Source organism: Ornithodoros turicata, chromosome 3 (assembly GCF_037126465.1).
Source record: "Ornithodoros turicata isolate Travis chromosome 3, ASM3712646v1, whole genome shotgun sequence".
In the NCBI taxonomy this organism is placed as follows: domain Eukaryota; kingdom Metazoa; phylum Arthropoda; class Arachnida; order Ixodida; family Argasidae; genus Ornithodoros; species Ornithodoros turicata.
The window spans coordinates 31,053,491-31,077,151 of NC_088203.1; the positions used below are offsets into that span (position 1 = coordinate 31,053,491).

Below are 23,661 nucleotides of genomic sequence, written 5' to 3' on the forward strand. Positions count from 1 at the left end.
CTCAAATTCAATACAACGAAAACTATCTGGATGACGATGAACAAGGGAGACTCAACGGATGCAAAATTCACGATACAAGGTCAACACAGCTCAAACAGAAGAATATAAATATCTGGGAATAACCATCACTAACGAAGCAGACCCGTTAAAGAAACATGAACAAAACTTGATAAAAAAAGTCGGGTCGATTAAAGGGTCACATTTTGAACCCGGCGAAACAATCTTACAACCCTTACAGTGTAGGAAGAATGCTCTGGAAAACGACAGCAGTACCGGCACTTACTTTCGCCAATGACGTGATCGTTTTGTCCCCTGCAACACTAAAAATACTAGACCGACACTTGGCAAACGGTTATTAGGTGGCAATTTCGCAACGCCAAACGCGGCAGTACAGGGCGCAGACGACAAAACACGAAGGTGAGCGACCGCCATGCTCCTAGCGTGATCCTAGACGTGATCCCGAACAAACAGAAGGACCGGCGACAATGTGTTTATTTTAACCCAGATCATAGAACTGCAACGGAAAAGAGACGAAAAGTTGCTATTGGCTTCCTCGACCTCGAGACAGCATACGATGCTGTGGACCACGAAGTCATGTTCAGAAAACTACGTCGGATAGGACTTCTAGAAGAGGAAGTGCTACTAGTACTCGAAATGATATACGAAGAATCGGAGACAGTCTACTAAGTAAGTAAACACAAATCATGTGATCCGGCACCTTGCGGCTGCCGGAAGCGCACCTCTCTTCTCTTGACCTCTTTCACGATAAATGGATAAATGCACCGGTCACGTGCCCTGATGACGTCACCGTGCCACGTGATGTCGTAACGTCACTGAACGAATCACTAAAATGAACTGAATCAGATGAATCTATTCACTAAAAAGAGTAATTTTGCCCATTACTAATGCAGCGAGCACGTGTCTCCCTTCGCCAATCAAAGGCGTCCTTGAAACCTCACTGTTACGTCATGTGCGGTGACCCCGAGTACTTACAGAGCGACACGCTTTCTGTCCCTGTCAAAAGAGAACGAAAAAAAAAAATAAATAAAATCCTTTATGTTGGGTTGGCACATTTTGGGGTTCAATGAAAAAGATCAGATTTCTCGCATCCTATAACTGAAAAACGTGTTCGGAAGTCATTGTCAGAGCTCAAGAAAATGGCCGATCCCATAATTTTTCAGAATTTTTTTTTTTTCAATACGATTTTTCTACACGTTCTCTTCCACATCTTATGAAAATTTGCCCCCAAACAAGGACATATCCCTTTCAGTTCAAGAGTCTTAGGCTGCTGTTCTAGGAAAAGTCCCCATTCTAAAGGAAATGCTGCAATTTCTTCAAAAACCTGGCTCGCCTTATTTTGCTTTCTACGTTTGACCTCTTTGACCAGTTGATGGGACAATTATTATTATTGTCGAAAAGTGCCTAACCTTTTTCGTCCAATCCCTTCACTCCAATATCACAAACACGTGGCAACACCAATGGTTTATCCAGAATTGGAAGGGGGATTTGCAACCAGCACTCCCTTCTTTTGCATCATTGTCATTTTGCAACACTTTTGTCATTTCTATATGTTTTTATTCCATACTAACGTTGCGAAGCAACTGTGGCTATGAGTAGCATACAGACATGAACAGATACAGAGAGGACAGCAGGAAGGAGTGTAAGACGGGGGATTAGCATGTGTTCCCATGCCAACTTCAGAGGGAACTGTGCTCACATTCATCTAGAAAGTCAACTAGAAAACCCTTGTCACTGCTATTCAACTTACATTGTAACAGCTATATGTATCACTGTTGACATGTTGATTGATTGATTGATTGATTATGTGTTTAATGGCACAAAGGCAACAAAGGCCATAGAGCGCCAAAACTATGCTGACTGTGTCGGAGACGATTATGGGAAAGATGATGTGAGAGAGAGTGTGGTAGTTAAAACCTATCTACAGGTATGAGCGATGAGCGATGATTGATTGACCAGGATAAGAGAGAGGGGGATGACGATAGCAAGCACTGTTGACATGTGTCCTACATGTTTCAAGTATGCGAAATGTTCCAGTGCCACAAGGCAGCACACACAGTTTCATGCCGTCTCACCAAGACCCAAGCTCTCATGTTTCTTTTTTTTTTTTTCGGGATACTATTAATGATGGTTGCAGTGTTGTGGCTTCTCTTCAACCTGTGCGAATGTACGACACTTCATGTTTCTGCGCAGTCTTTTTTTACGTGCGCTGCTACGTGACGCTTTAGGCTGTGAGGTCGTGCAAACAGAGCTTGACAATGCTCACATTTGTACGGTTTCTCCCCTGTGTGTGCATGAATGTGAAACTTGAGGCTCTGGCTCGCAGCAAATGCAGAGGAACAGATGTGGCACTTGTATGGTTTCTCCCCCGTGTGCGTTAGCATGTGGCACTTGAGTCCCCGAGGGCGTGCAAATGTTGCGGGACAGAGTTCGCACTTGAGCGGCCTCTCACCCGTGTGTATTCGCGCATGGTACGTCAATGCTATTGGCTGCGAGAACGCGGCGGGGCAGACTTCGCACTTGTACGGCTTTTCTCCGGTGTGTGTTCGCACGTGAAATTTCACACCTGCAAGCTGCGCAAACGTTGCAGGGCAGAATTCACACTGGTACGGCTTCTCGCCAGAGTGAATGCGCGCATGCTGCTTCAGGTACCCACGGTTCACAAACGCTGCGGGGCACATTGCACACTTGTATGGCTTTTCCCCCGTATGTGTTCGCACGTGTTCTCTCAGGGTTATCTGCTCCACAAATGCCGCTGGACAAAGGTGGCACTCGTACGGCTTCTCACCTGTGTGTCTACGCACGTGACGTTTCAGGTCTTCACTTTGAGCGAATGCAGAAGGGCAAAATTTACACTTGTGTGGCTTCTCTCCCGTGTGGGACTGAATGTGACGTCTCAAGTTTCTGAGGACAGAAAATGCAGCCGGACAACGATCACATTTATGTGGCCGCTTCTCCGTGTGTGTCCGCGTATGATGCTGCATGCTCTTGTTCGATGCAAATGTTGCCGTGCAGTGCTGGCATTTGTAAGGTCTTTCACCGGAGTGATGCACCATGTGACGATCAAGAAGGGACTCTGTTACAAACTTGGATGAGCACACTCGGCATTCGTGTAGGCCCTGTGCAATGTGGACCTTTGCATGCTTCGTCAACGTCGATGCACTGGTGAATGATGCAGAACACGTTTCACACACAAATGTCTTTTTCATGTGAGTGTTAAGATGAAGCTCGAGGTCACAGCTGTTAACAAATGAAGTTGAGCATGTGCTGCATTTGAACGTGCTGTCCGTAGTAGTCTCCTCCTGATTTAATATTGAAGGTCTACCTTCATAAGGTCCTGGGATCACTTCTGTTGTATGAATGCTGTCGGTCGTAGAGTCGTTAGCAGCAACTGAGCACTCAGCATCAGCAACAGAGCACCCAGATGCTGACGGAGTTGTTGAGCAACTTCCGCTCAAGGCGTCACAGGAGCCTTGAGGGCCTTCCATAGTCCCACTATAACATTTCTGCAGAGTCTGAAAAGCCAAACGAACGGGAAACTGATACAATAAATGTGTATGCATTGCATGCAGAACTATAACGTCCATCAAAGTAAAGCGCACTCCAATATTCTGGTGATTAGGAAAATGATGTCCACTGAGAGCACAGTTTGGCTTTAGTTTCTGTTGCTTTGTGCTCTCACATCAGTCTTCATACTTGGAGCCACAAACAATATGGCATCATACAGTTTGCACTTGTCATCCAATTGTCTAGACAGAGCATCAACAGATAGAGATATGATGTGCAGAAAACGCATATACAGAAATTACCATTAGCATCAGTCTGTACCAAAGTATGCTATGAGCACGAAACTCATAGCGTACTCTCTGGGCACCTGTCCAGGTGACCAGATTATCAAGGACAACATGACCCCTCCTCCTTGTGACCGTCAAGTCATTTTGTGTTTACGTTCAGCAGCATATGAGCTGTGATTTTTGTACACGGAGTGGAGCTGCACTATGGCACCCCCGAACTGTAGAAAAATAAATAAATAAAAATAAAGTAAAATAAAAACAGCACGCTTTGAGTAGGTAGACTCGGCTGCGGGTGCTGTGTAGCTGTGGCGTGTTCCCAGTTTGTATATTATGATTTTTTGTTTTGATTGGCCGTTAGCGCCGCGAAGCAACTGTGGCTATGAGCGGCGTACAGATGTGGACAGACTGAGAGAGGACAGCAGGAAGGAGTGGGGGACAGGGGGATTAGTATGCGTCCTCGGCAGACTTCAGGGGGAACTGTGCTGACATTTGTCTGGAAAGTCTTGGGAAAACCCAGGGAAAACCTCAGACAGCACATCCGGCGGTAGGATTTGAACCCACCACCTCCCAGTCCTCAGTACGACCTTGGTTACCACTAAGGCCCCCTGTTTTCTGCACGGCACTGACTCATAAATTCCGCGATTTTCCGCGGCGAGCAGTCAACAGCTGCATGAAATGGGAGACACTTTATTTTCTTGGATAATGTGGGAACAAAAAATATGTTATAAAATTACAGATTCAAAGCACTGTTGTGGCTCAGCATTACATACATGATATCTTGTGTTCTCATCTGATGCGGTCTGTCGCCTGAAATCATTTTATACCTGCTGAAAGACCATTCAGCATCTACAGAGTTCATAGGAACTTTATAGGAAGGAATTTACAATACATGCCCTGGGGAAGTTACATTTTTAGTACACCCCTTTTTGTTCTTGGACTGTAGCCATTATTTAAAAGTCTTAACTTCTTGAAGGCAACCTCCCAGATATCAAATCAAAATCTGCCACTGCTACCGCTTAACTGCATAAGGGAGGGACAGCGCCCCTTCCTCAGGTAAAATATACACAATAAACTTGGGCTAATGTTATCCAAAGCTAAACTACAATCTGTCTGTTTTGTCCTGCAGCATAAACAATTTCGTAAAGCAGGCTTAAATTTTGTATGGGTGGCTTCACCTCATGCAAGGAAGCGTCAGGTGAAGCCAACTTTCGGGAGGTGTCGTTCGTATTCGGCGAATAGTCAAATTATCCGGAAACCCGAATATTGGGTATTTCAATTCGCGAATCGGATACTTCAAGTGATTGATATTCGATTCGAATTTGAGAACTCTAATATCCACACACCCTTAAAAATAAAGGATTCCGTGAAACTCTGACAAACGAAGGATTCCGCGATTGATTCCGAATTCAGCGAAATTTCGCGGAAAGCGAAGGGCCTTAATCATTGTCCTCACTACAGAGAGAAAGAAATGCATGGGTGCATATAGGCACTCAATTCTTCTTCTCTACATTGATATCTTCATTACACTATCGGATTTCTACTGTGTAGTGTGTCATGTAATGTTTGTATTGATAAACATGTGAAAGATTGATTGATTGATTGATTATGTGTTTAGTGGCACAAAGGCAACAAAGGCCATAGAGCGCCAAAACTATGCTGAGTGTGTCGGAGACGATTATGATTGATTGATTGATTGATTATGTGTTTAACGGCACAATGGGACGATTATGGGAAAGATGATGTGAGAGAGGGTGTGGTAGTTAAAACCTATCTACAGGTATGAGCGATGATTGATTGATTGATTGATTGATTGATTGACCAGGATAAGAGAGAGGGGGATGACGATAGCAAGCGAGCATGGCTAGCTACAAGTGTGACAATGAGATATTTACATGAGTTCGGTGATAATGGATAAAAGCGGAGCAATGCTTATCATCTACATCTGACTAAGAAACCCACACGTGGTCAAAAATTTGATTACGTTATCAAACGGCACAAGAGGGGTGTCACCCAGTAGAAGGGCTGGGTGGAGTGGGACATGGTATCAGTAGAATGCGGTGAAATACTGTTGGCGTTGGTGTTCGAAGTGAGGGCAGGATGCCAGTACGTGCAAGACAGTCAAGCTGTCACCGCAGTGCGCACAAGCTGGCGGATCCTGACCTCTGAGTAGGTGGTGATGCGTGAGCCATGTGTGTCCAATCCTCAATCTCGCGTAAAGAACTTCGGATGATCTGTTGATGTGTTCAGTCCGATGCGGGGGAGAAACGTGTGGCTGTGTGAGGTGTAGCTTGTTATTTTCTTCCATGTCCCACTCCTGCTGCCACTGTGTGCAGACAGCTCTCTTTAACACTGGCAGGATGTCTTGGTAGGGTAGTCCTAGAGCTGACTCCTCTTGTGCCAACGCTCGCCGAGCCTCACGGTCGGCTCGTTCATTCCCCGGGATCCCAGTGTGGCTGGGGACCCAGCAGAGACAGATTGAAAAGCCTCGGGAACAAAGTTGGGTCGCAAGCGCTCGTACTCGCTTGACGAGGTGATTCTTGCTGTCATAGCATGAAAGCAGCGCACGCACAGAGCTTAGCGAATCGGAATAAATCACTGAATTTTGAAGGTCGTTTTGTTGAATGTGCCGCAGAGCCAGGAGAATCGCGTAAAGCTCTGCGGTGAAAACTGTGGCGTTCGTGTTCAGGCGTGCCGTCATAATAGAATCACCTTCAAGGGCAACGGCCGCCACACCATTGCTTACTTTAGTCCCATCAGTGTAGATTGCATGGTGGTTCCCGAAGTTATGGTGAATCTCCAGGAATTCCTGGAGAATGACAGTGTGTGCAGTGGATTGTTTGTCAAACTGTGTCATTTTTAAATTGGATTGTATTAGATGTCTCTGCCAAGGCGCAGCATCGAGGACTGCCTGCTGCAAGGGAACGCCAGAGGGGCTGAATCCCACACGGGAACTCGCCGCCTCCACACGAAGCGGGAACGAGGGTACAACAGAGGGCTTTGCAAGGAAGAGTCGCTCCAGAGCGGGGTTCACACTAGAGTGTACAACTGGGTCATCGCCCTGGCATCTGTACCTTAGCGCAGCCTTCACATGTTCAAATTGTCTCCGTCTCTCGAGCGACCATTCATTGCCCTCAACATACAAACTCTTCACAGGGGACGTCCGGAAGGCACCGGTGGCGAGTCGGATGCCTTCGTGGTGGATGGGGTCCAACACCTTCAATGCCGAAGGCCGCGCCGAGCCATACACGACACTCCCGTACTCAATTACTGATCGCACAACCGAGTCAGAGACCCGCAACAGTGTGACTTTGTCGGCTCCCCACGATCGATGTGAAAGAAACAAGTATAATTACATGATTGTTGTTCATTCGTGCATCCAAACATTCCCACTGAATCAGCAAAGTCCAGCGGTTCTCCTATGATGGAGATCAGGTCATTCTTGCCTGTAAGGAAAGAAAATATGTGAACGTTTCTGCTGTAGCAATTCCTATTGCAGCTTGCACTTCACCATTTTAAGCAAATATTCTTCGTGCTGACTATGCAAAAGATCAGCGTTTTTGGGCCAGGAGCCCAGCAGAAGCTAGATTCCTACTTTCTGCAAGTGTCATTCTCAGGAAGCATTCCAGAGAAAATATCTTGTGGTGCAACTTATATGGTTTGCTGCAACCATTAACTATATATGTTGTATCCTGCAGCGCTTCACCGAATGCTCAAGTATGAGGAGGCATGTTGCCAACCCCTGTATTTTCATATTCTATAGCAGCATGAAAACATGGATGGAAACGAAAAACACAATCTGCTAGCTCTCAACTAACAAGAAGTTTGAACGTTCCTTCTTTTCAAATAGTTCTCACATCATGCATATCAAGAATGTCTTGCTTGAGACTGTCTTGAAGATAGGTTATTTCTGCTAGGTTCAAATATGATATGATAGATGGCTGCAAATACCCAACACAAGAAGGAGTATGTCGGATGCCATCGAGATATGGTATATTCACCTTAGTGTGTATATGGGGCAAACAGGCAGATGTCTCAATGTGAGAGTAAGGGGACACGAGCTGTTGATAAAAAACAAGCAGGACATTTAGCATTACACAGTAGAGAATGTGGCTCCTCCCCAGTCTTTCAAATGACAGGAGTTAAAAGAGTGACTTGTTAGGAAGATATTTGAAGCATACTTAATCAGTGATCATGAAGATGAAGTGTGCGTCAGCAGCCCTTCCTTGGGTTGTCGACTGGCAGGGATAACCTATCTTTAAGACAGTTGTAACCATCACATTCTTGATATACACAACTGTGCATGACGTGACAAGAACTACCTATAATGAAGGAACGTTCAAACGTTAAACTCCTTGTTAGTTCAGGGTTAGCAGATTGCGCTGTCAAGTTTCCTTACATCTGCGTTTTCGTGCTGCGGTAGAATATGAATATATGTGTACCAATTACCTGCCTAAATGCTCCATATTTTTCAGATATGCAAGCAAGGGACAACTTCCAGACACCTAGAATGTGGACTCACTCGAGTAATACGTCATCCCACGACAAGCGGAGACTATCTTTCTTTCTTTTTTAGGGTTGAACTAAACTCATATTAACTTGATTGATTGATGTGTTTAATGGCACAAAGGCAAAGGCATATTAACTTGATTGATTGATGTGTTTAATGGCACAAAGGCAAAGGCATATTAACTTGACAGCAACGAAAGATACAGACAAAGATAAGTTAGTAACATAAATGGGACAAACCACCTGCACAGTTTCTGGTTTACTAACCTAACTTCACCCCAGAGTGCCTGTCTACAGTCAAACCTCGCTTTACGAACACCCTTCGTTTCTCAGAAAATCGTTCGTAAATCGAGGTATTCGTAAATCGAGGTCCGAGGAGTGCAGTGCACGAATACCTCACAAAAACACGGGAAATTGATTTGAATAAGTTTTATTTTTGAAAATACTGCGTAATTGTGGTTTGCACCATACTTTCTGCAGGGTCCATCCTGTTTAGAAGAGATCACAGAAGTCTGACACTTGACTCATCTACCCGGTCCTCAAAGTACCGTATCGCGCGCGGATGAGACTGTTTCCAACGGCAAATATTACGTTTGTCACCGGCTGTCAGGACTGAACGCCTTCTCTTGGAACGGCAAGATGTTTCCATCTCGGAGACCTGGTCCAAACTCACAACAGTTCGGCTGTAAACGCCCGAATTATTCTTTCAGGAAATGGTGAATCATGTTTGTGGAACGTAGCGACGTTGGGACATTGTATGTTTGACCTTGGCAGCATGTACTGAGGAACTTTCATTATCCTCCGATCCATTGGCCTGTCCTCTGTACGTTCATAACGCCCCTTCGTATATCGAGGTCAGAATGGCTTGGCTACTTTGGGTCCGTTCCCTAATAATGCGTTCATAGTTCGGATATCGAGGGTTCGTAAAACGAGGTCAAAATACACGGAAAAAGTTTGGTTCCCTGTGGAGCCGTTCGTAAGTTGAGGGAATTCGTATACCGAGGGTTCATAAAACGAGGTCTGACTGTATATATATATATCACTATATAAATAACTGTCTATAATTTAGGTATTTCTCAGGGTATCTCCTCATGTTTTTTTGGGGTGACCAGTTTAGCCTTAGTGGGCAGAGTAAGAACTGATAAAATAGCAGAAACGCAGTCTAGATGGTGGATGAAATCCATGATGAAACAAGCCTGGGCAGTGTGCGACACAAAGTAGATTAAAAAACACCATGGAGCTTGAGCTTCGTTGTGTATTTTCATCTATTTCGCGTCGCCCATTGCTCAGGCTTGTTTCATCACAGAGCCGAAAACGTAAGGTTTTTGGTTTGACACAAAAATAACAGTAATCGTCAAACTTTTTCCTCTAGCTGTACCTCACATTCAGGGCCGGCTCTAGACGTCTACAGCTGGTGCGGCCGCACCGCGCTCTGCCCCTTAGGCTGATTCCAATCCTGAATTTAGAGAGCATTTTGCAGAATTTGTTGCCATAGGGAATAGCACTAGGCAGGGCTTAATGAGGTACTCAAAACCACAGTCACGGAACATGGCTGCTTGGCCTGGACGTAACTGCCACGGGCAGGGTGTCAAACATGAAGGGCTCGAGGAAAGTGAAAGGCGCAAGCTCGTGTGCGTTCTTCATGCCTTGTAGCAGTCACATATTCAATGTCATCCTAAGTGAGAGAGAGAGATTATGGGTTTAATGGCAGAAAGGCAACAAACGCCATAGAGCGCTACGGCGAGTGTGTGAGAGATGCTTATAACTGCTAGGGTGGTCTCACGGAAAAAGGGAACGGGGTGAGCAAATGTCGGTGAATAATTTGTTTTCTTTGTCTGGTGAGTAATTGTCATCTCCCCGCTGTGGATATGCCCAAGCACGGCAGAATAACCCGTCCTTACAGCGAAGCAGGGAATATCACGCGAGACAGGGAATGCATGCGCCCTCCTGCCACAATGTGGCGCTCCAAAGCTGAAGTGCAGCTCGCCTATAGCTCAGAAGATCTACATATTGTTCGTGTCCTAAACAAAAAGATGGGTTGTATTGCGAAAGAACGTTTCTTCCCTAATTGCGAGACCATTGTCTTGCACGCTGGGAAAACAGGGTCGAAGGCATCAAAGCATTCCCAGCAACAAGCATCAGAAATGCACTTAACGATGTGGCACAAACTACAGACAACCCAAAAACCAGAAGTGAAGTGTAATCTACTGTTATCTACTACCTAATCTCCTGTTATCTGTAGAAGTTTGAGTTCCTGCTAAGTTTGGAGATTTGGTGCGATCTCCTTCCACCTGCAAATGCAGTGAGCAAGACATCAGAATGCCGAACTGCTGGCCCGGATTCAGCTGTCGTTTTGTCAAGAACTTTTGTCGTCAATTTCGTCAAGATCTATTGAGAATCCGAGTTCAGTTTGGCCGTTTCTGTAGCAAAAGAAATTGCTCAGCAGCTAGAGAGCAGCACAGAAAGAGAACGAAGCAAATAACGACAATTTTTTACCACACCAAGGTGAGGATGTGATTTTGTCTCTAGCAGAGAGGTTCAAGATTGGCTATTTTTTGCCTGTTCATAATGATAAACGGAAAGCAGCCAGGGACAAGGACAAAGAAGCACACAAATGAACTGCCGACACTCAACTACCAGAAGTTCACTCGCTACACAGGTTTAAATACAAAACAAGACACAAGGAAAGTGACAACAAAACCTTATCAAGATAGGAAGACCAGACTTGTTTTGTATTTAAATCTGTGTAGCAAGTAAACTTATGTGGGTTGGAGTCAGCAGTTCGCTTGTGCGCTTCCTTGTCCTTGTCTTCTTTTCCGTTTACCATTATGTACTGTTACCAACTACCCCGCATTTCGACGCTCGTTTCGTTTTGCCCGTTGTGGATCAGGGTTTGGTGTCCGTAACCCGTCGATTTGCACAGTACGATGAGCCTAACCTAACAAAGAGCCTCTGGGCTTTCGTTAAGTGCTAGGTTTTGGCCTCAATGGTCCACGGAGAAATGCGGGAGAAATTAGCAAAAAATTCTCAATCCTCTTAACGGGGCCATGGTGCTGCTTTTTGTTTGTTTTAGCTTCCCTCGTTTTTTGCCTCGGGGCCCCGCACTTGCCTTCTGACGGCCCTGCACACGTTCCGGCACTTACGGTGTTATTTGCAAGGTATTCACCAAAAACCACTCGTTTGCTCAGTACTTCCCACATTCCGAAAGACACGGATAACACGAAATCGAACACAAACGACCAACACCACCACCGTACGTCTGCTGGACGGCGCCATTTTGGCTTCATGGTTGCCAGAACAAATTTCTAGAGTTGCTACGTTGCTGCCACAGTGGTTGCTACGAATCGAGCTCTGATTCGTGCGTTCTCGCTAAAGGACACGAATTCTGACTGTGTGTGTGTGAAGGCGGGGTCCCATAGCCTTGATTTGAGCAGCAGCAGCAGAGCAACAGCAGCGGAGCAGCAGAGCTGCAGCGACACGAGCGGTCCCATAGCACTGGGCGAGAGCAGCAGCGCTGCCGAGCTGCAGAAATTCCCTGCTGCTCTCGTATCCGAATTTTTGGTTGCTGTGCTGCCCTGTTGCTCTGCAGCCTGAGCAGCCGGTCTCGAAAGCCAATCAGGAGGCTGGTTGGTATTGTTTTCGTTCGACGGTGTTTAGGGTTAGCAGGGCGGTGAGTGACGGCAGAAGGTTTGTTTCTGGTTGTTCTGTGATTTGATTCTGAAGACCTGGATACGCTTGTGATTGCCAGTGGTTTGGAGCAAGTGTTCAATCATCGGGACTGCGTGAAGTGCGCTTTCAGGACATAATTCAGTTCATAAAGTTCAATAAAGTGTTCGACCGAACCTACGTGATACATATGTTGTGTACCAGTTGTAGCTACATGTTCGCTTGTTTTCTGGAGAGTACTTCAAAACCCGTGACCTGATAACGTACAAGCAAATTACTTTCACGTCCATGCCGTGTGAAAACCAAACCGAACAAATTTCTTGTGGTCGGTATTCCAAGACCTTGCTAGGTGGTTGTAAATGAAACTCACCCTTGAAAAGGGTAGATGGAGATAGACAACGTTCAGACAACAAGAAAAGGTTCGATAGAGATAGATAATGAACCCATTCCTTGTGAAAACAGGCAGAAAGCAGTGAGTACTAGCAGAAGGGGCCTTTGTTTTCGTTAGACAGTTTTATTTCACTAAGAGCAACGTACGCATTTGACAGTCACCGTAAATCAAAATGTCGAATACTATAGTAACGAGGCAATATTTATACGACAAAATCCCGTAGAAGAATCTCCACACAACACAGCAAGGACTGTTCTGCACAGCACAGCAGTAGGACGAACCAGCGTTGAATGTCATGAAACTGACTACACATCAACGAAGAGTCAGGTAATACGAGGCTCAGACCACCACCACACTCATCTCAAAGTTTACTTATGAGCTCCAAATCCACAATATATCTCTCACACAAACGCCTTTCACCTAGGATTGCGTTCCTAGGTGTGTGCACTAAAAGGCTTAGCCGCTGCGTACGCCTTCGGAATGTGCGAAATGTAAACAATGACACAGTTGCCAACACGTTTTGTGTTTCCTAAGCCGCTGCTGCCGCTAATTCAAAACGAAGCTATGGGACGCCTCCAGCAGCAGAGCAGCGGCAGCAGAAAGCTGCTCTGCTGCCATGTTGCCGTGTTGCAGCTGCCGCACCGCTGCTGCTTTGCTGCTGCTGCTCGCATAAAGCTATGGGACCCGGCCCTGAGAGAGAGAGAGATTATGGTTTTAATGGCACAAAGGGCAACAAAGGTCATAGAGCGCCAAAACTACGGTGAGTGTGTGAGAGATGCTTATAGGAGAGATGATTGATTGATTGATTGATTATGTGTTTAATGGCACAAAGGCAACAAAGGCCATAGAGCGCCAAAACTATGCTGAGTGTGTCGGAGAGATGAGAGAGTGGGATGTCAGAGTGTGTGGTAGTTAAAAGCTATCTACAGGTATGAGCGATGAGATGGACCAGGATAAGATTGATTGATTGATTGATTATGTGTTTAATGGCACAAAGGCAACAAAGGCCATAGAGCGCCAAAACTATGCTGAGTGTGTCGGAGACGATTATGGGAAAGATGATGTGAGAGAGAGTGTGGTAGTTAAAACCCATCTACAGGTATGAGCGATGATTGATTGACCAGGATAAGAGAGAGGGGGATGACGATAGCAAGCGAGCACGGCAGTTAAAAGCTATCTACAAGTGTGACAATGAGATATTTACATGAGGAGTTCGGTGATAATGGATAAAAGCGGAGCAATGCTTATCATCTACATCTGACTAAGAAACCCACACGTGGTCAAAAATTTGATTACGTTATCAAACGGCACAAGAGGGGTGTCACCCAGTAGAAGGGCTGGGTGGAGTGGGACGTGGTATCTGTAGAATGCGGTGAAATACTGTTGGCGTTGGTGTTCGAAGTGAGGGCAGGATGCCAGTACGTGCAAGACAGTCAAGCTGTCACCGCAGTGCGCACAAGCTGGCGGATCCTGACCTCTGAGTAGGTGGTGATGCGTGAGCCATGTGTGTCCAATCCTCAATCTCGCGTAAAGAACTTCGGATGATCTGTTGATGTGTTCAGTCCGATGCGGGGGAGAAACGTGTGGCTGTGTGAGGTGTAGCTTGTTATTTTCTTCCATGTCCCACTCCTGCTGCCACTGTGTGCAGACAGCTCTCTTTAACACTGGCAGGATGTCTTGGTAGGGTAGTCCTAGAGCTGACTCCTCTTGTGCCAACGCTCGCCGAGCCTCACGGTCGGCTCGTTCATTCCCCGGGATCCCAGTGTGGCTGGGGACCCAGCAGAGACAGATTGAAAAGCCTCGGGAACAAAGTTGGGTCGCAAGCGCTCGTACTCGCTTGACGAGGTGATTCTTGCTGTCATAGCATGAAAGCAGCGCACGCACAGAGCTTAGCGAATCGGAATAAATCACTGAATTTTGAAGGTCGTTTTGTTGAATGTGCCGCAGAGCCAGGATTGATTGATTGATTGATTGATGTGTTTAATGGCACAAAGGCAACAAAGGCCATAGAGCGCCAAAACCATGGTGAGCGTGTCGGAGATGATTATGGGAAAGATGATGTGAGAGAGAGTGTGTGGTAGTTAAAATCTATCTACAGGTATGAGCGATGAGATTGACGAGGATAAGAGAGAGAAGAGGATGACGACAACAAGCAAGCTAGTGTGACAATGTGTGACAAAAGTGTGACAATGAGATATTTACATGAGTTCAGTGATATTGGATAAAAGCGGAGCAATGCTTATCATCTACATCTGACTAAGAAACCCACATGTGGTCAGAAATTTAATGACGTTATCAAACGGCACAAGAGGAGTGTCACCCAGTAGAAGGGCTGGGTGGAGTGGGACATGGTATCTGTAGAATGCGGTGAAATACTGTTGGCGTTGGTGTTCGAAGTGAGGGCAGGATGCCAGTACGTGCAAGACAGTCAAGCTGTCACCGCAGTGCGCACAAGCTGGCGGATCCTGACCTCTGAGTAGGTGGTGATGCGTAAGCCATGTGTGTCCAATCCTCAATCTCGCGTAAAGAACTTCGGATGATCTGTTGATGTGTTCAGTCCGATGCGGGGGGGAAACGTGTGGCTGTGTGAGGTGTAGCTTGTTATTTTCTTCCATGTCCCACTCCTGCTGCCACTGTGTGCAGACAGCTCTCTTTAACACTGGCAGGATGTTGATTGATTGATTGATTGATTGATGTGTTTAATGGCACAAAGGCAACAAAGGCCATAGAGCGCCAAAACCATGGTGAGCGTGTCGGAGATGATGATTATGGGAAAGATGATGTGAGAGAGAGTGTGTGGTAGTTAAAATCTATCTACAGGTATGAGCGATGAGATTGACGAGGATAAGAGAGAGAAGAGGATGACGACATCAAGCAAGCTAGTGTGACAATGTGTGACAAAAGTGTGACAATGAGATATTTACATGAGTTCAGTGATATTGGATAAAAGCGGAGCAATGCTTATCATCTACAGGATGTCTTGGTAGGGTAGTCCTAGAGCTGACTCCTCTTGTGCCAACGCTCGCCGAGCCTCACGGTCGGCTCGTTCATTCCCCGGGATCCCAGTGTGGCTGGGGACCCAGCAGAGACAGATTGAAAAGCCTCGGGAACAAAGTTGGGTCGCAAGCGCTCGTACTCGCTTGACGAGGTGATTCTTGCTGTCATAGAATGAAAGCAGCGCACGCAGAGAGCTTAGCGAATCGGAATAAATTACTGAATTTTGAAGGTCGTTTTGTTGAATGTGCCGCAGAGCCAGGAGAATCGCGTAAAGCTCTGCGGTGAAAACTGTGGCGTTCGTGTTCAGGCGTGCCGTCATAATAGAATCACCTTCAAGGGCAACCTATCTACACCTATCACCAATAGAATCACCTATCTACAGGTATGAGCGATGAGATTGACGAGGATAAGAGAGAGAAGAGGATGACGACAACAAGCAAGCTAGTGTGACAATGTGTGACAAAAGTGTGACAATGAGATATTTACATGAGTTCAGTGATATTGGATAAAAGCGGAGCAATGCTTATCATCTACATCTGACTAAGAAACCCACATGTGGTCAGAAATTTAATGACGTTATCAAACGGCACAAGAGGAGTGTCACCCAGTAGAAGGGCTGGGTGGAGTGGGACATGGTATCTGTAGAATGCGGTGAAATACTGGGCAGAGAGGACGACGTCTTGGATATGGATTGTGTAGCAGCATGTATTATCGTGTTTGTTATGAATTCGTTGGCCTCGTCGATACTCATGTTGTCAGTGTTGTGTAGGGTCAGGTCAGCCAGCACGCTGAACACCGCCCAGTTCGCATCCTGCAGCCTCCAGCGGGGTTTTCGCGTACACAGTACAGCATCGTCACACTGATACTCGACCCAAGTTGGAAAATGGTCACTGCCATAGGGGTTTTGATTGATTGATTGATTGATTGATGTGTTTAATGGCACAAAGGCAACAAAGGCCCATAGGGGTTTTGGATCACGTGCCACTGCAGATCTTGTGCAATGGTCGCACTACAGATAGAAAGGTCCAATGCAGAGAATGTCCGTGTTGATGTGCTGCAGTATGTTGGTTGTGTTGTGTTCAGGAGTGTGATGGAGTGGCGGAGGAGTAAATCCTCAAGAAGTCTGCCCCTCGAGTCCAAATCTGAACATCCCCACAAACGGCTGTGTGCATTAAAATCCCCCATAATGAGGAATGGGGCTGCCACCTGGTCTAAGAGATCTTCGATATCCTGTCGCTGCACATCTGCTGCAGGAGGAAGATATATTGAGCAGAGCGTAAGTGGTGTAGAGAGATTCAATCGAACAGCCACAGCTTCCAATGTTGTTGTCAACGGCACCTCAACTGCAGCAATAGACCGGGATGTTAGAATCGCCACTCCACCTGAGGATCGCGAAACCACCGGGCGATCCCTCCTGAACATTTGGTAGTGTTGGAACGGATTTGTGTGTCCAGAGTTCAAATACGTCTCTTGGAGGCAGACGCCAATTGGCCTGTGCGCCTCCAGGAGGTCATGCACATCATCAACATTCGGAAGCACTCCCCTGCAGTTCCACTGCATGAAAATCTTTTGCGTATTCAGCATGTTTGGTGTACTTAGGGCGCTTGCACCCTGGCTGGAGGTGCCTTCGGTGACACGTTCTGCGAATGTCCTCTACCTCGACCCGGCTGTTTCCCCTTCTGTTGATCTGGGGAATTCTGAGGGGTTGGCGATGACTTCTGCGGCGTGCAGCAGTCATCGACATCCATCGACAGAGCCAGGAGAATCGCGTAAAGCTCTGCGGTGAAAACTGTGGCGTTCGTGTTCAGGCGTGCCGTCATAATAGAATCACCTTCAAGGGCAACGGCCGCCACACCATTGCTTACTTTAGTCCCATCAGTGTAGATTGCATGGTGGTTCCCGAAGTTATGGTGAATCTCCAGGAATTCCTGGAGAATGACAGTGTGTGCAGTGGATTGTTTGTCAAACTGTGTCATTTTTAAATTGGATTGTATTAGATGTCTCTGCCAAGGCGCAGCATCGAGGACTGCCTGCTGCAAGGGAACGCCAGAGGGGCTGAATCCCACACGGGAACTCGCCGCCTCCACACGAAGCGGGAACGAGGGTACAACAGAGGGCTTTGCAAGGAAGAGTCGCTCCCTAGCGGGGTTCACACTAGAGTGTACAACTGGGTCATCGCCCTGGCATCTGTACCTTAGCGCAGCCTTCACATGTTCAAATTGTCTCCGTCTCTCGAGCGACCATTCATTGCCCTCAACATACAAACTCTTCACAGGGGACGTCCGGAAGGCACCGGTGGCGAGTCGGATGCCTTCGTGGTGGATGGGGTTCAACACCTTCAATGCCGAAGGCCGCGCCGAGCCATACACGACACTCCCGTACTCAATTACTGATCGCACAACCGAGTCATAGACCCGCAACAGTGTGACTTTGTCGGCTCCCCACGATCGATGGGATAAAACTTTGAGTATGTTGGAGGATTTCAGGCACTTCTGTTTTATATAGTTTATGTGTGGCACAAAAGACAGCTTCTTGTCAAACACCACCCCCAGAAATTTTTGCTCATCAGAAACTGGTAGTGTGTTGCCACCGAGGAGCAGCGAGGGCTCAGCAAATGTGCCTCGCTTCCTAGTAAAGACAACACACGCTGTCTTTTGCGCGGAAAACCTGAAGCCGTTTTCATCAGCCCACTTAGATAGACGGTTGATCGTGAGCTGCACCTGCCTCTCAGCTGTTGAAAGATTTGATGCCGAGTAGGAAACCTGGACATCGTCTACGTACAGGGAGTACTGGACGCCAGGTGGGATGGCTCTGGCTATCGAGTTCATTTTCACAACGAATAGCGTAACGCTCAGCACAGACCCCTGTGGAACCCCGTTCTCTTGTACAAAGACGTTAGATAAAGTTGAGCCCAGACTGACACGAAACTTTCTATCTCTGAGGAAATTATCGATGCACCTGTACATGCACCCTGTGATACCACATGCGTGTAGATCTTGCAGAATCCCGAAGCGCCATGTGGTATCGTACGCCTTTTCGAGATCAAAAAACACGGATACGCAGAACTGCCCTCGAACAAAAGCCTCTCTGATTTGTGATTCTAGGTGGAGTAGGTTGTCCTGGGTGCTCCGGCCGGAACGAAAACCGCTTTGGTGTTTGTCAAAGATGCCTGCCTCTTCCAAAACATATACGAGCCTTGCATTTACCATGCGCTCGAAAGTCTTCCCAAGGCAGCTGGTTAATGCGATGGGGCGATAACTAATAGCAGCAGACGGGTATTTCCCCGGCTTGAGAAACCGGAACCACTTCGGCTAGCTTCCAGGACAACGGAAGAGTTCCTTTTCTCCACACACGAGTAAAAATGTGGAGAAAAATTTGTTGCGACTGGGGTGTTAAATGCCGCAACATGTCATAGTGTATGCAGTCAGGGCCAGGTGCTGTGTTCTTGTTGGCCTGTTAGGCTCTTTGAAGTTCAAGTGCGTTAAAGGATACCTTGTAAGGTGCTGTATCGTGCATAGGTATCGTGCAATTGGTTGTTTAGTGGTGCGTTTTTCAGCAGTGGCTTTGTGTGACACAAAAGACTGGCTGTAACGGGAAGAGCCAGATACGTGTTCAAAGTGTCTTCCAAGCACGTTAGCCTGTTCCTCCAAGGACGTACAGGGAGCGCCATTCTGTGACAGACACAGCACAGTAAAGCCTTTGTATTTCCCGGAGATGATCTTTATACGGTCCCACACAACTTTAGCTGGGGTTCAGGAGTTTAATGTACTCACGAATACCTTCCACGACTTGCGCTTGGCCTCCTCCCTTGTGCGTTTGGCTGCAGCACGCTTCATTTTGTATTGGATCATGTTGTCAACTGTCGGGCACCGACGCAAACGAGCCCATGCCTTTTGTTGTTCCATGCGTGTCCGTGTACAGTCGTCGTTCCACCAAGGCTTTCAGCGTACTCGTAATCTACTTCTATGTCTCCAAGCACTCTTTCGTGCCAAGTTGTGTACTATCCGCGTCATGTACCACAATGTAAAACTTTTGATACCGAATGTGCAAGTTGAGCGCGGCATCAGTACCAAGAAGGGAGTGCCTGTTGGGGAAAGCAAGTAAGTGCATTGAGTTGTCGCCGCTACTATTCCACGACAGAAGGTTGGGGCGCGCTGTAGATCAGTCGACTGGTAACCCTAGTCTGATATCGTCCTCACCGGTAAGACACCAGTTAAATGAAGAATATCTGGAACAGGTTGGACGGGACGAGAAGTCCATTCAGTGCCTTTTGTTGATTAGGAATATATTCGTGTGTGTACTCGTAATCTCGTCCTATGTCTCCATGCACTATTTCGTGCCTAGTTGTGTACTATCCGCGTCATGGACCACAATGTAAAATTTTTTATACAAAATGTGCAACTTGAGCGCGGCATCAGTAGCAAGAAGGGAGTGCCTGCTGAGGAAAGTACGTAAGTGCATTGAGTTGTCGCCGCTACTATTCCACGACAGAAGGTTGGGGCGCGCTGTAGATCCGTCGACTGGTAACCCTAGTCTGATATCGTCTTCACCGTCGAGACACCAGTTAAATGAAGGATATCTGGAACAGATACGACATGACGAGAAGTCCGTTGAGTGCCTTTTGCTGATTACGAACATATTCGTGTATGTACTCGTAATCTGGCCCTATGTCTCCAAGCACTCTTTCGTGCCAAGTTGTGTACTATCCGTGTCATGTACCACAATGTAAAACTTTTGATACCCAATGTGCAGCTTGGGCGCGGCACCCGTAGCAAGAAGGGAGTGCCTGCTGGGGAAAGTCAGTAAGTGCATTGAGTTGTCGCCGCTACTATTCCACGACAGAAGGTTGGGGCGCGCTGTAGATCAGCTGGTAACCCTAGTCTGATATCGTCCTCACCGGTAAGACATCAGTTAAATGAATAATATCTGGAAGAGGAAACACGGGATGAGAAGTCCATTCAGTGCATTTTGTTGACTAGGAATATATTCTTGTAGGCACTTGTAATCTGGTCCTATATCTCGAAGCATTCTTTTTGCGTAGTTGTGAACTATCCGCGTCATTTACCACAATGGAACACTTTTGACACCGAAGTCCATGTGCAACTTTGAGCGTGGCACAGCAACAAGGAGAGACTGCCTGCTGAAGAAAGTAACGAAGAGCATTCCCTCGTCGTCGCTACTGTTCCACGACAGAAGGCGGGGGGGGGGGGGGGAGGCGCTGTAGATCTCTCGACCGCTACCTCTAATCTGACATCGACTTGACGGAGAAGAGATCACCGAAGAAAAAATATGTAACAACGAGACGAGAAGTCAGTTCGCGCCTTATGTTAATAGGGAATATATTCTTCTGTGCAATTATGACCTGGTCCTATGTCTTCAAGCACTTGTTCGTACCTGACTGTATACTAGTCGCGTCATTAGCCACAACGGAGTCACTTTGCAGATCTGCCGACAGCAACACCTATAGAAACGGAAGTTGCTGAGAACAGAGTGGTCGTCGACGGCAGCAGCGACTGGCCTTCGCCGAATGCTGAGGCCTTTGAGGAGATTACCGCCGTCGTCCATACTGTGCCACGACAGAAAGTGGCAGCCCGCTTCCCGTCCATGGAGAGCTACGCCGAGTGGGACTTCGACAATCCAACTCCCAAGAAACCAGTGAACGAAATTCGTCACTTTAAGCGCGTCGCACAGGACTGTCAAGTCCACACCGTTCCTCTTGTTACTGGGGAATATATCCGCCTTTTTCGTTATCGTCATCCCGCCCAATACCGCCAAGCACCTGGTTGCACCCGCGGAGTTGAGCACACCCAGTGGCCTAGAGGATACTACACTCCTGATCACTGGAGCTATACAGCTATCCAGTCCCTTTTGTTGATTAGGTATATATTCGTGTGTGTACTCGTAATCTCGCCCTATGTCTCCATGCACTCTTTCGTGCCTAGTTGTGTACTATCCGCGTCATGGACCACAATGTAAAATTTTTGATACCGAATGTGCAACTTGAGCGCGGTATCAGTAGCAAGAAGGGAGTGCCTGCTGGGGAAAGTAAGTAAGTGCATTGAGTTGTCGCCGCTACTATTCCACGACAGAAGGTTGGGGCGCGCTGTAGATCAGTCAACTGGTAACCCTAGTCTGATATCGTCCTCACCAGCAAGACACCAGTTAAATGAAGAATATCTGGAACAGGTAAGACGGGAGGAGAGGTCCATTCAGTGCCTTTTGTTGATTAGGAATATATTCGTGTGTGTACTCGTAATCTGCTCCTATGTCTCCAAGCACCCTCTCGTGCCAAGTTGTGTACTATAGACGTCATGGACCACAATGTAAAACTTTTGATACCAAATGTGCAACTTGAGCGCGGTATCAGTAGCAAGAAGAGAGTGCCTGCTGGGGAAAGTCAGTAAGTGCATTGAGTTGTCGCCGCCACTACTATTCCACGACAGAAGGTTGGGACGCGCTGTAGATCCGTCGACTAGTAACCCTAGTCAAATATCGTCCTCACCGGCAAGATATCAGTTAAATGAAGAACATGTGGAACAGGTAGGACGGACAAGAAGTCCATTCAATGCCTTTTGTTGATTACGAATATATTCGTGTGTGTACTCGTAATCTCGTCCTATGCCTCCATGCACTCTTTCGTGCATAGTTGTGTACTATCCGCGTCATGGACCACAATGTAAAATTTTTGATACCGAATGTGCAACTTGAGCGCGGTATCAGTAGCAAGAAGGGAGTGACTGTTGGGGAAAGTCAGTAAGTGCATTGAGTTGTCGCCGCTACTATTCCACGACAGAAGGTTGGGATGCGCTGTAGATCCGTCGACTAGTAACCCTAGTCAAATATCGTCCTCACCGGCAAGACATCAGTTAAATGAAGAACATGTGGAACAGGTAGGACGGACAAGAAGTCCATTCAATGCCTTTTGTTGATTAGGAATATATTCGTGTGTGTACTCGTAATCTCGTCCTATGCCTCCATGCACTCTTTCGTGCATAGTTGTGTACTATCCGCGTCATGGACCACAATGTAAAATTTTTGATACCGAATGTGCAACTTGAGCGCGGTATCAGTAGCAAGAAGGGAGTGACTGTTGGGGAAAGTAAGTAAGTGCATTGAGTTGTCGCCGCTACTATTCCACGACAGAAGGTTGGGACGCGCTGTAGATCCGTCGACTAGTAACCCTAGTCAAATATCGTCCTCACCGGCAAGATATCAGTTAAATGAAGAACATGTGGAACAGGTAGGACGGACAAGAAGTCCATTCAATGCCTTTTGTTGATTAGGAATATATTCGTGTGTGTACTCGTAATCTCGTCCTATGCCTCCATGCACTCTTTCGTGCATAGTTGTGTACTATCCGCGTCATGGACCACAATGTAAAATTTTTGATACCGAATGTGCAACTTGAGCGCGGTATCAGTAGCAAGAAGGGAGTGACTGTTGGGGAAAGTCAGTAAGTGCATTGAGTTGTCGCCGCTACTATTCCACGACAGAAGGTTGGGACGCGCTGTAGATCCGTCGACTAGTAACCCTAGTCAAATATCGTCCTCACCGGCAAGACATCAGTTAAATGAAGACCATGTGGAACAGGTAGGACGGACAAGAAGTCCATTCAATGCCTTTTGTTGATTAGGGAGATATTTCGTTTTGTTGATTAGGAATATATTTGTGTATGTACTCGTAATCTGGTCGTATGTCTCCAAGCACTCTTTCGTGCATAGTTGTGTACTATCCCCGTCACGTACCACAATGTAAAACTTTTGATACGGAATGTGCAACTTGGGCGCAGCATTGGTATCAAGAAGGGAGTGCCTGCTGGGGAAAGTAAGTAAGTGCATTCAGTCCTCGCCACTTTCACTCCCCGACAGAAGCGTTGCGCCGAGTGCGACTTCGACAATCCAACTCCCAAGAAACTAGTGAACGAAATTCGTCACTTCAAGCGCGTCGCACAGGACTGTCAAGTCCACACCGTTCCTCTTGTTACTGGGGAATATATCCGCCTTTTTCGTTATCGTCATCCCACCCAATACCTCCAAGCACCTGATTGCACCCGCGGAGTTGAGCACACCCTGCAGTGGCCTAGAAGATACCACACCCCAGATTATTGGAGCTATCCGGGAACACTATGGAGCTATGGACTACGCACTCGCCTTGAAACGAGATTTGGTATCATAAGAGTAGCGGGTGGGTCAAAACGCCTGGACTGGTGTACCGGAAGGTGATCCTTGGTTTCGCAAATTTTTGTGCCGAGGACACGTACAGAAACATGGAGAATGCCGTCTTGATGAT

The 23,661-nt window shown here is 46.9% G+C and overlaps 1 protein-coding gene across 10 annotated transcripts in view; it reads right to left on the bottom strand.

The window, feature by feature from the left end:
* The window catches only part of LOC135388379 (zinc finger protein OZF-like), a 201,478-nt gene that overhangs the window by 34,891 nt on the left and 142,926 nt on the right, over positions 1–23,661 (bottom strand). For 2 of the 10 annotated variants that reach the window (XM_064617930.1, XM_064617931.1), the window contains exons 1-3: positions 9,697–12,015; positions 7,166–7,255; positions 2,285–3,533 (exon numbers count right to left, since the gene is read on the bottom strand). In XM_064617930.1, coding sequence (XP_064474000.1) covers positions 2,285–3,533; positions 7,166–7,180 — 1,264 coding nt within the window. In that variant the 5' untranslated portion in view covers positions 7,181–7,255; positions 9,697–12,015. The other 8 variants (XM_064617927.1, XM_064617929.1, XM_064617925.1 and 5 more) reach the window with 8 other exon arrangements.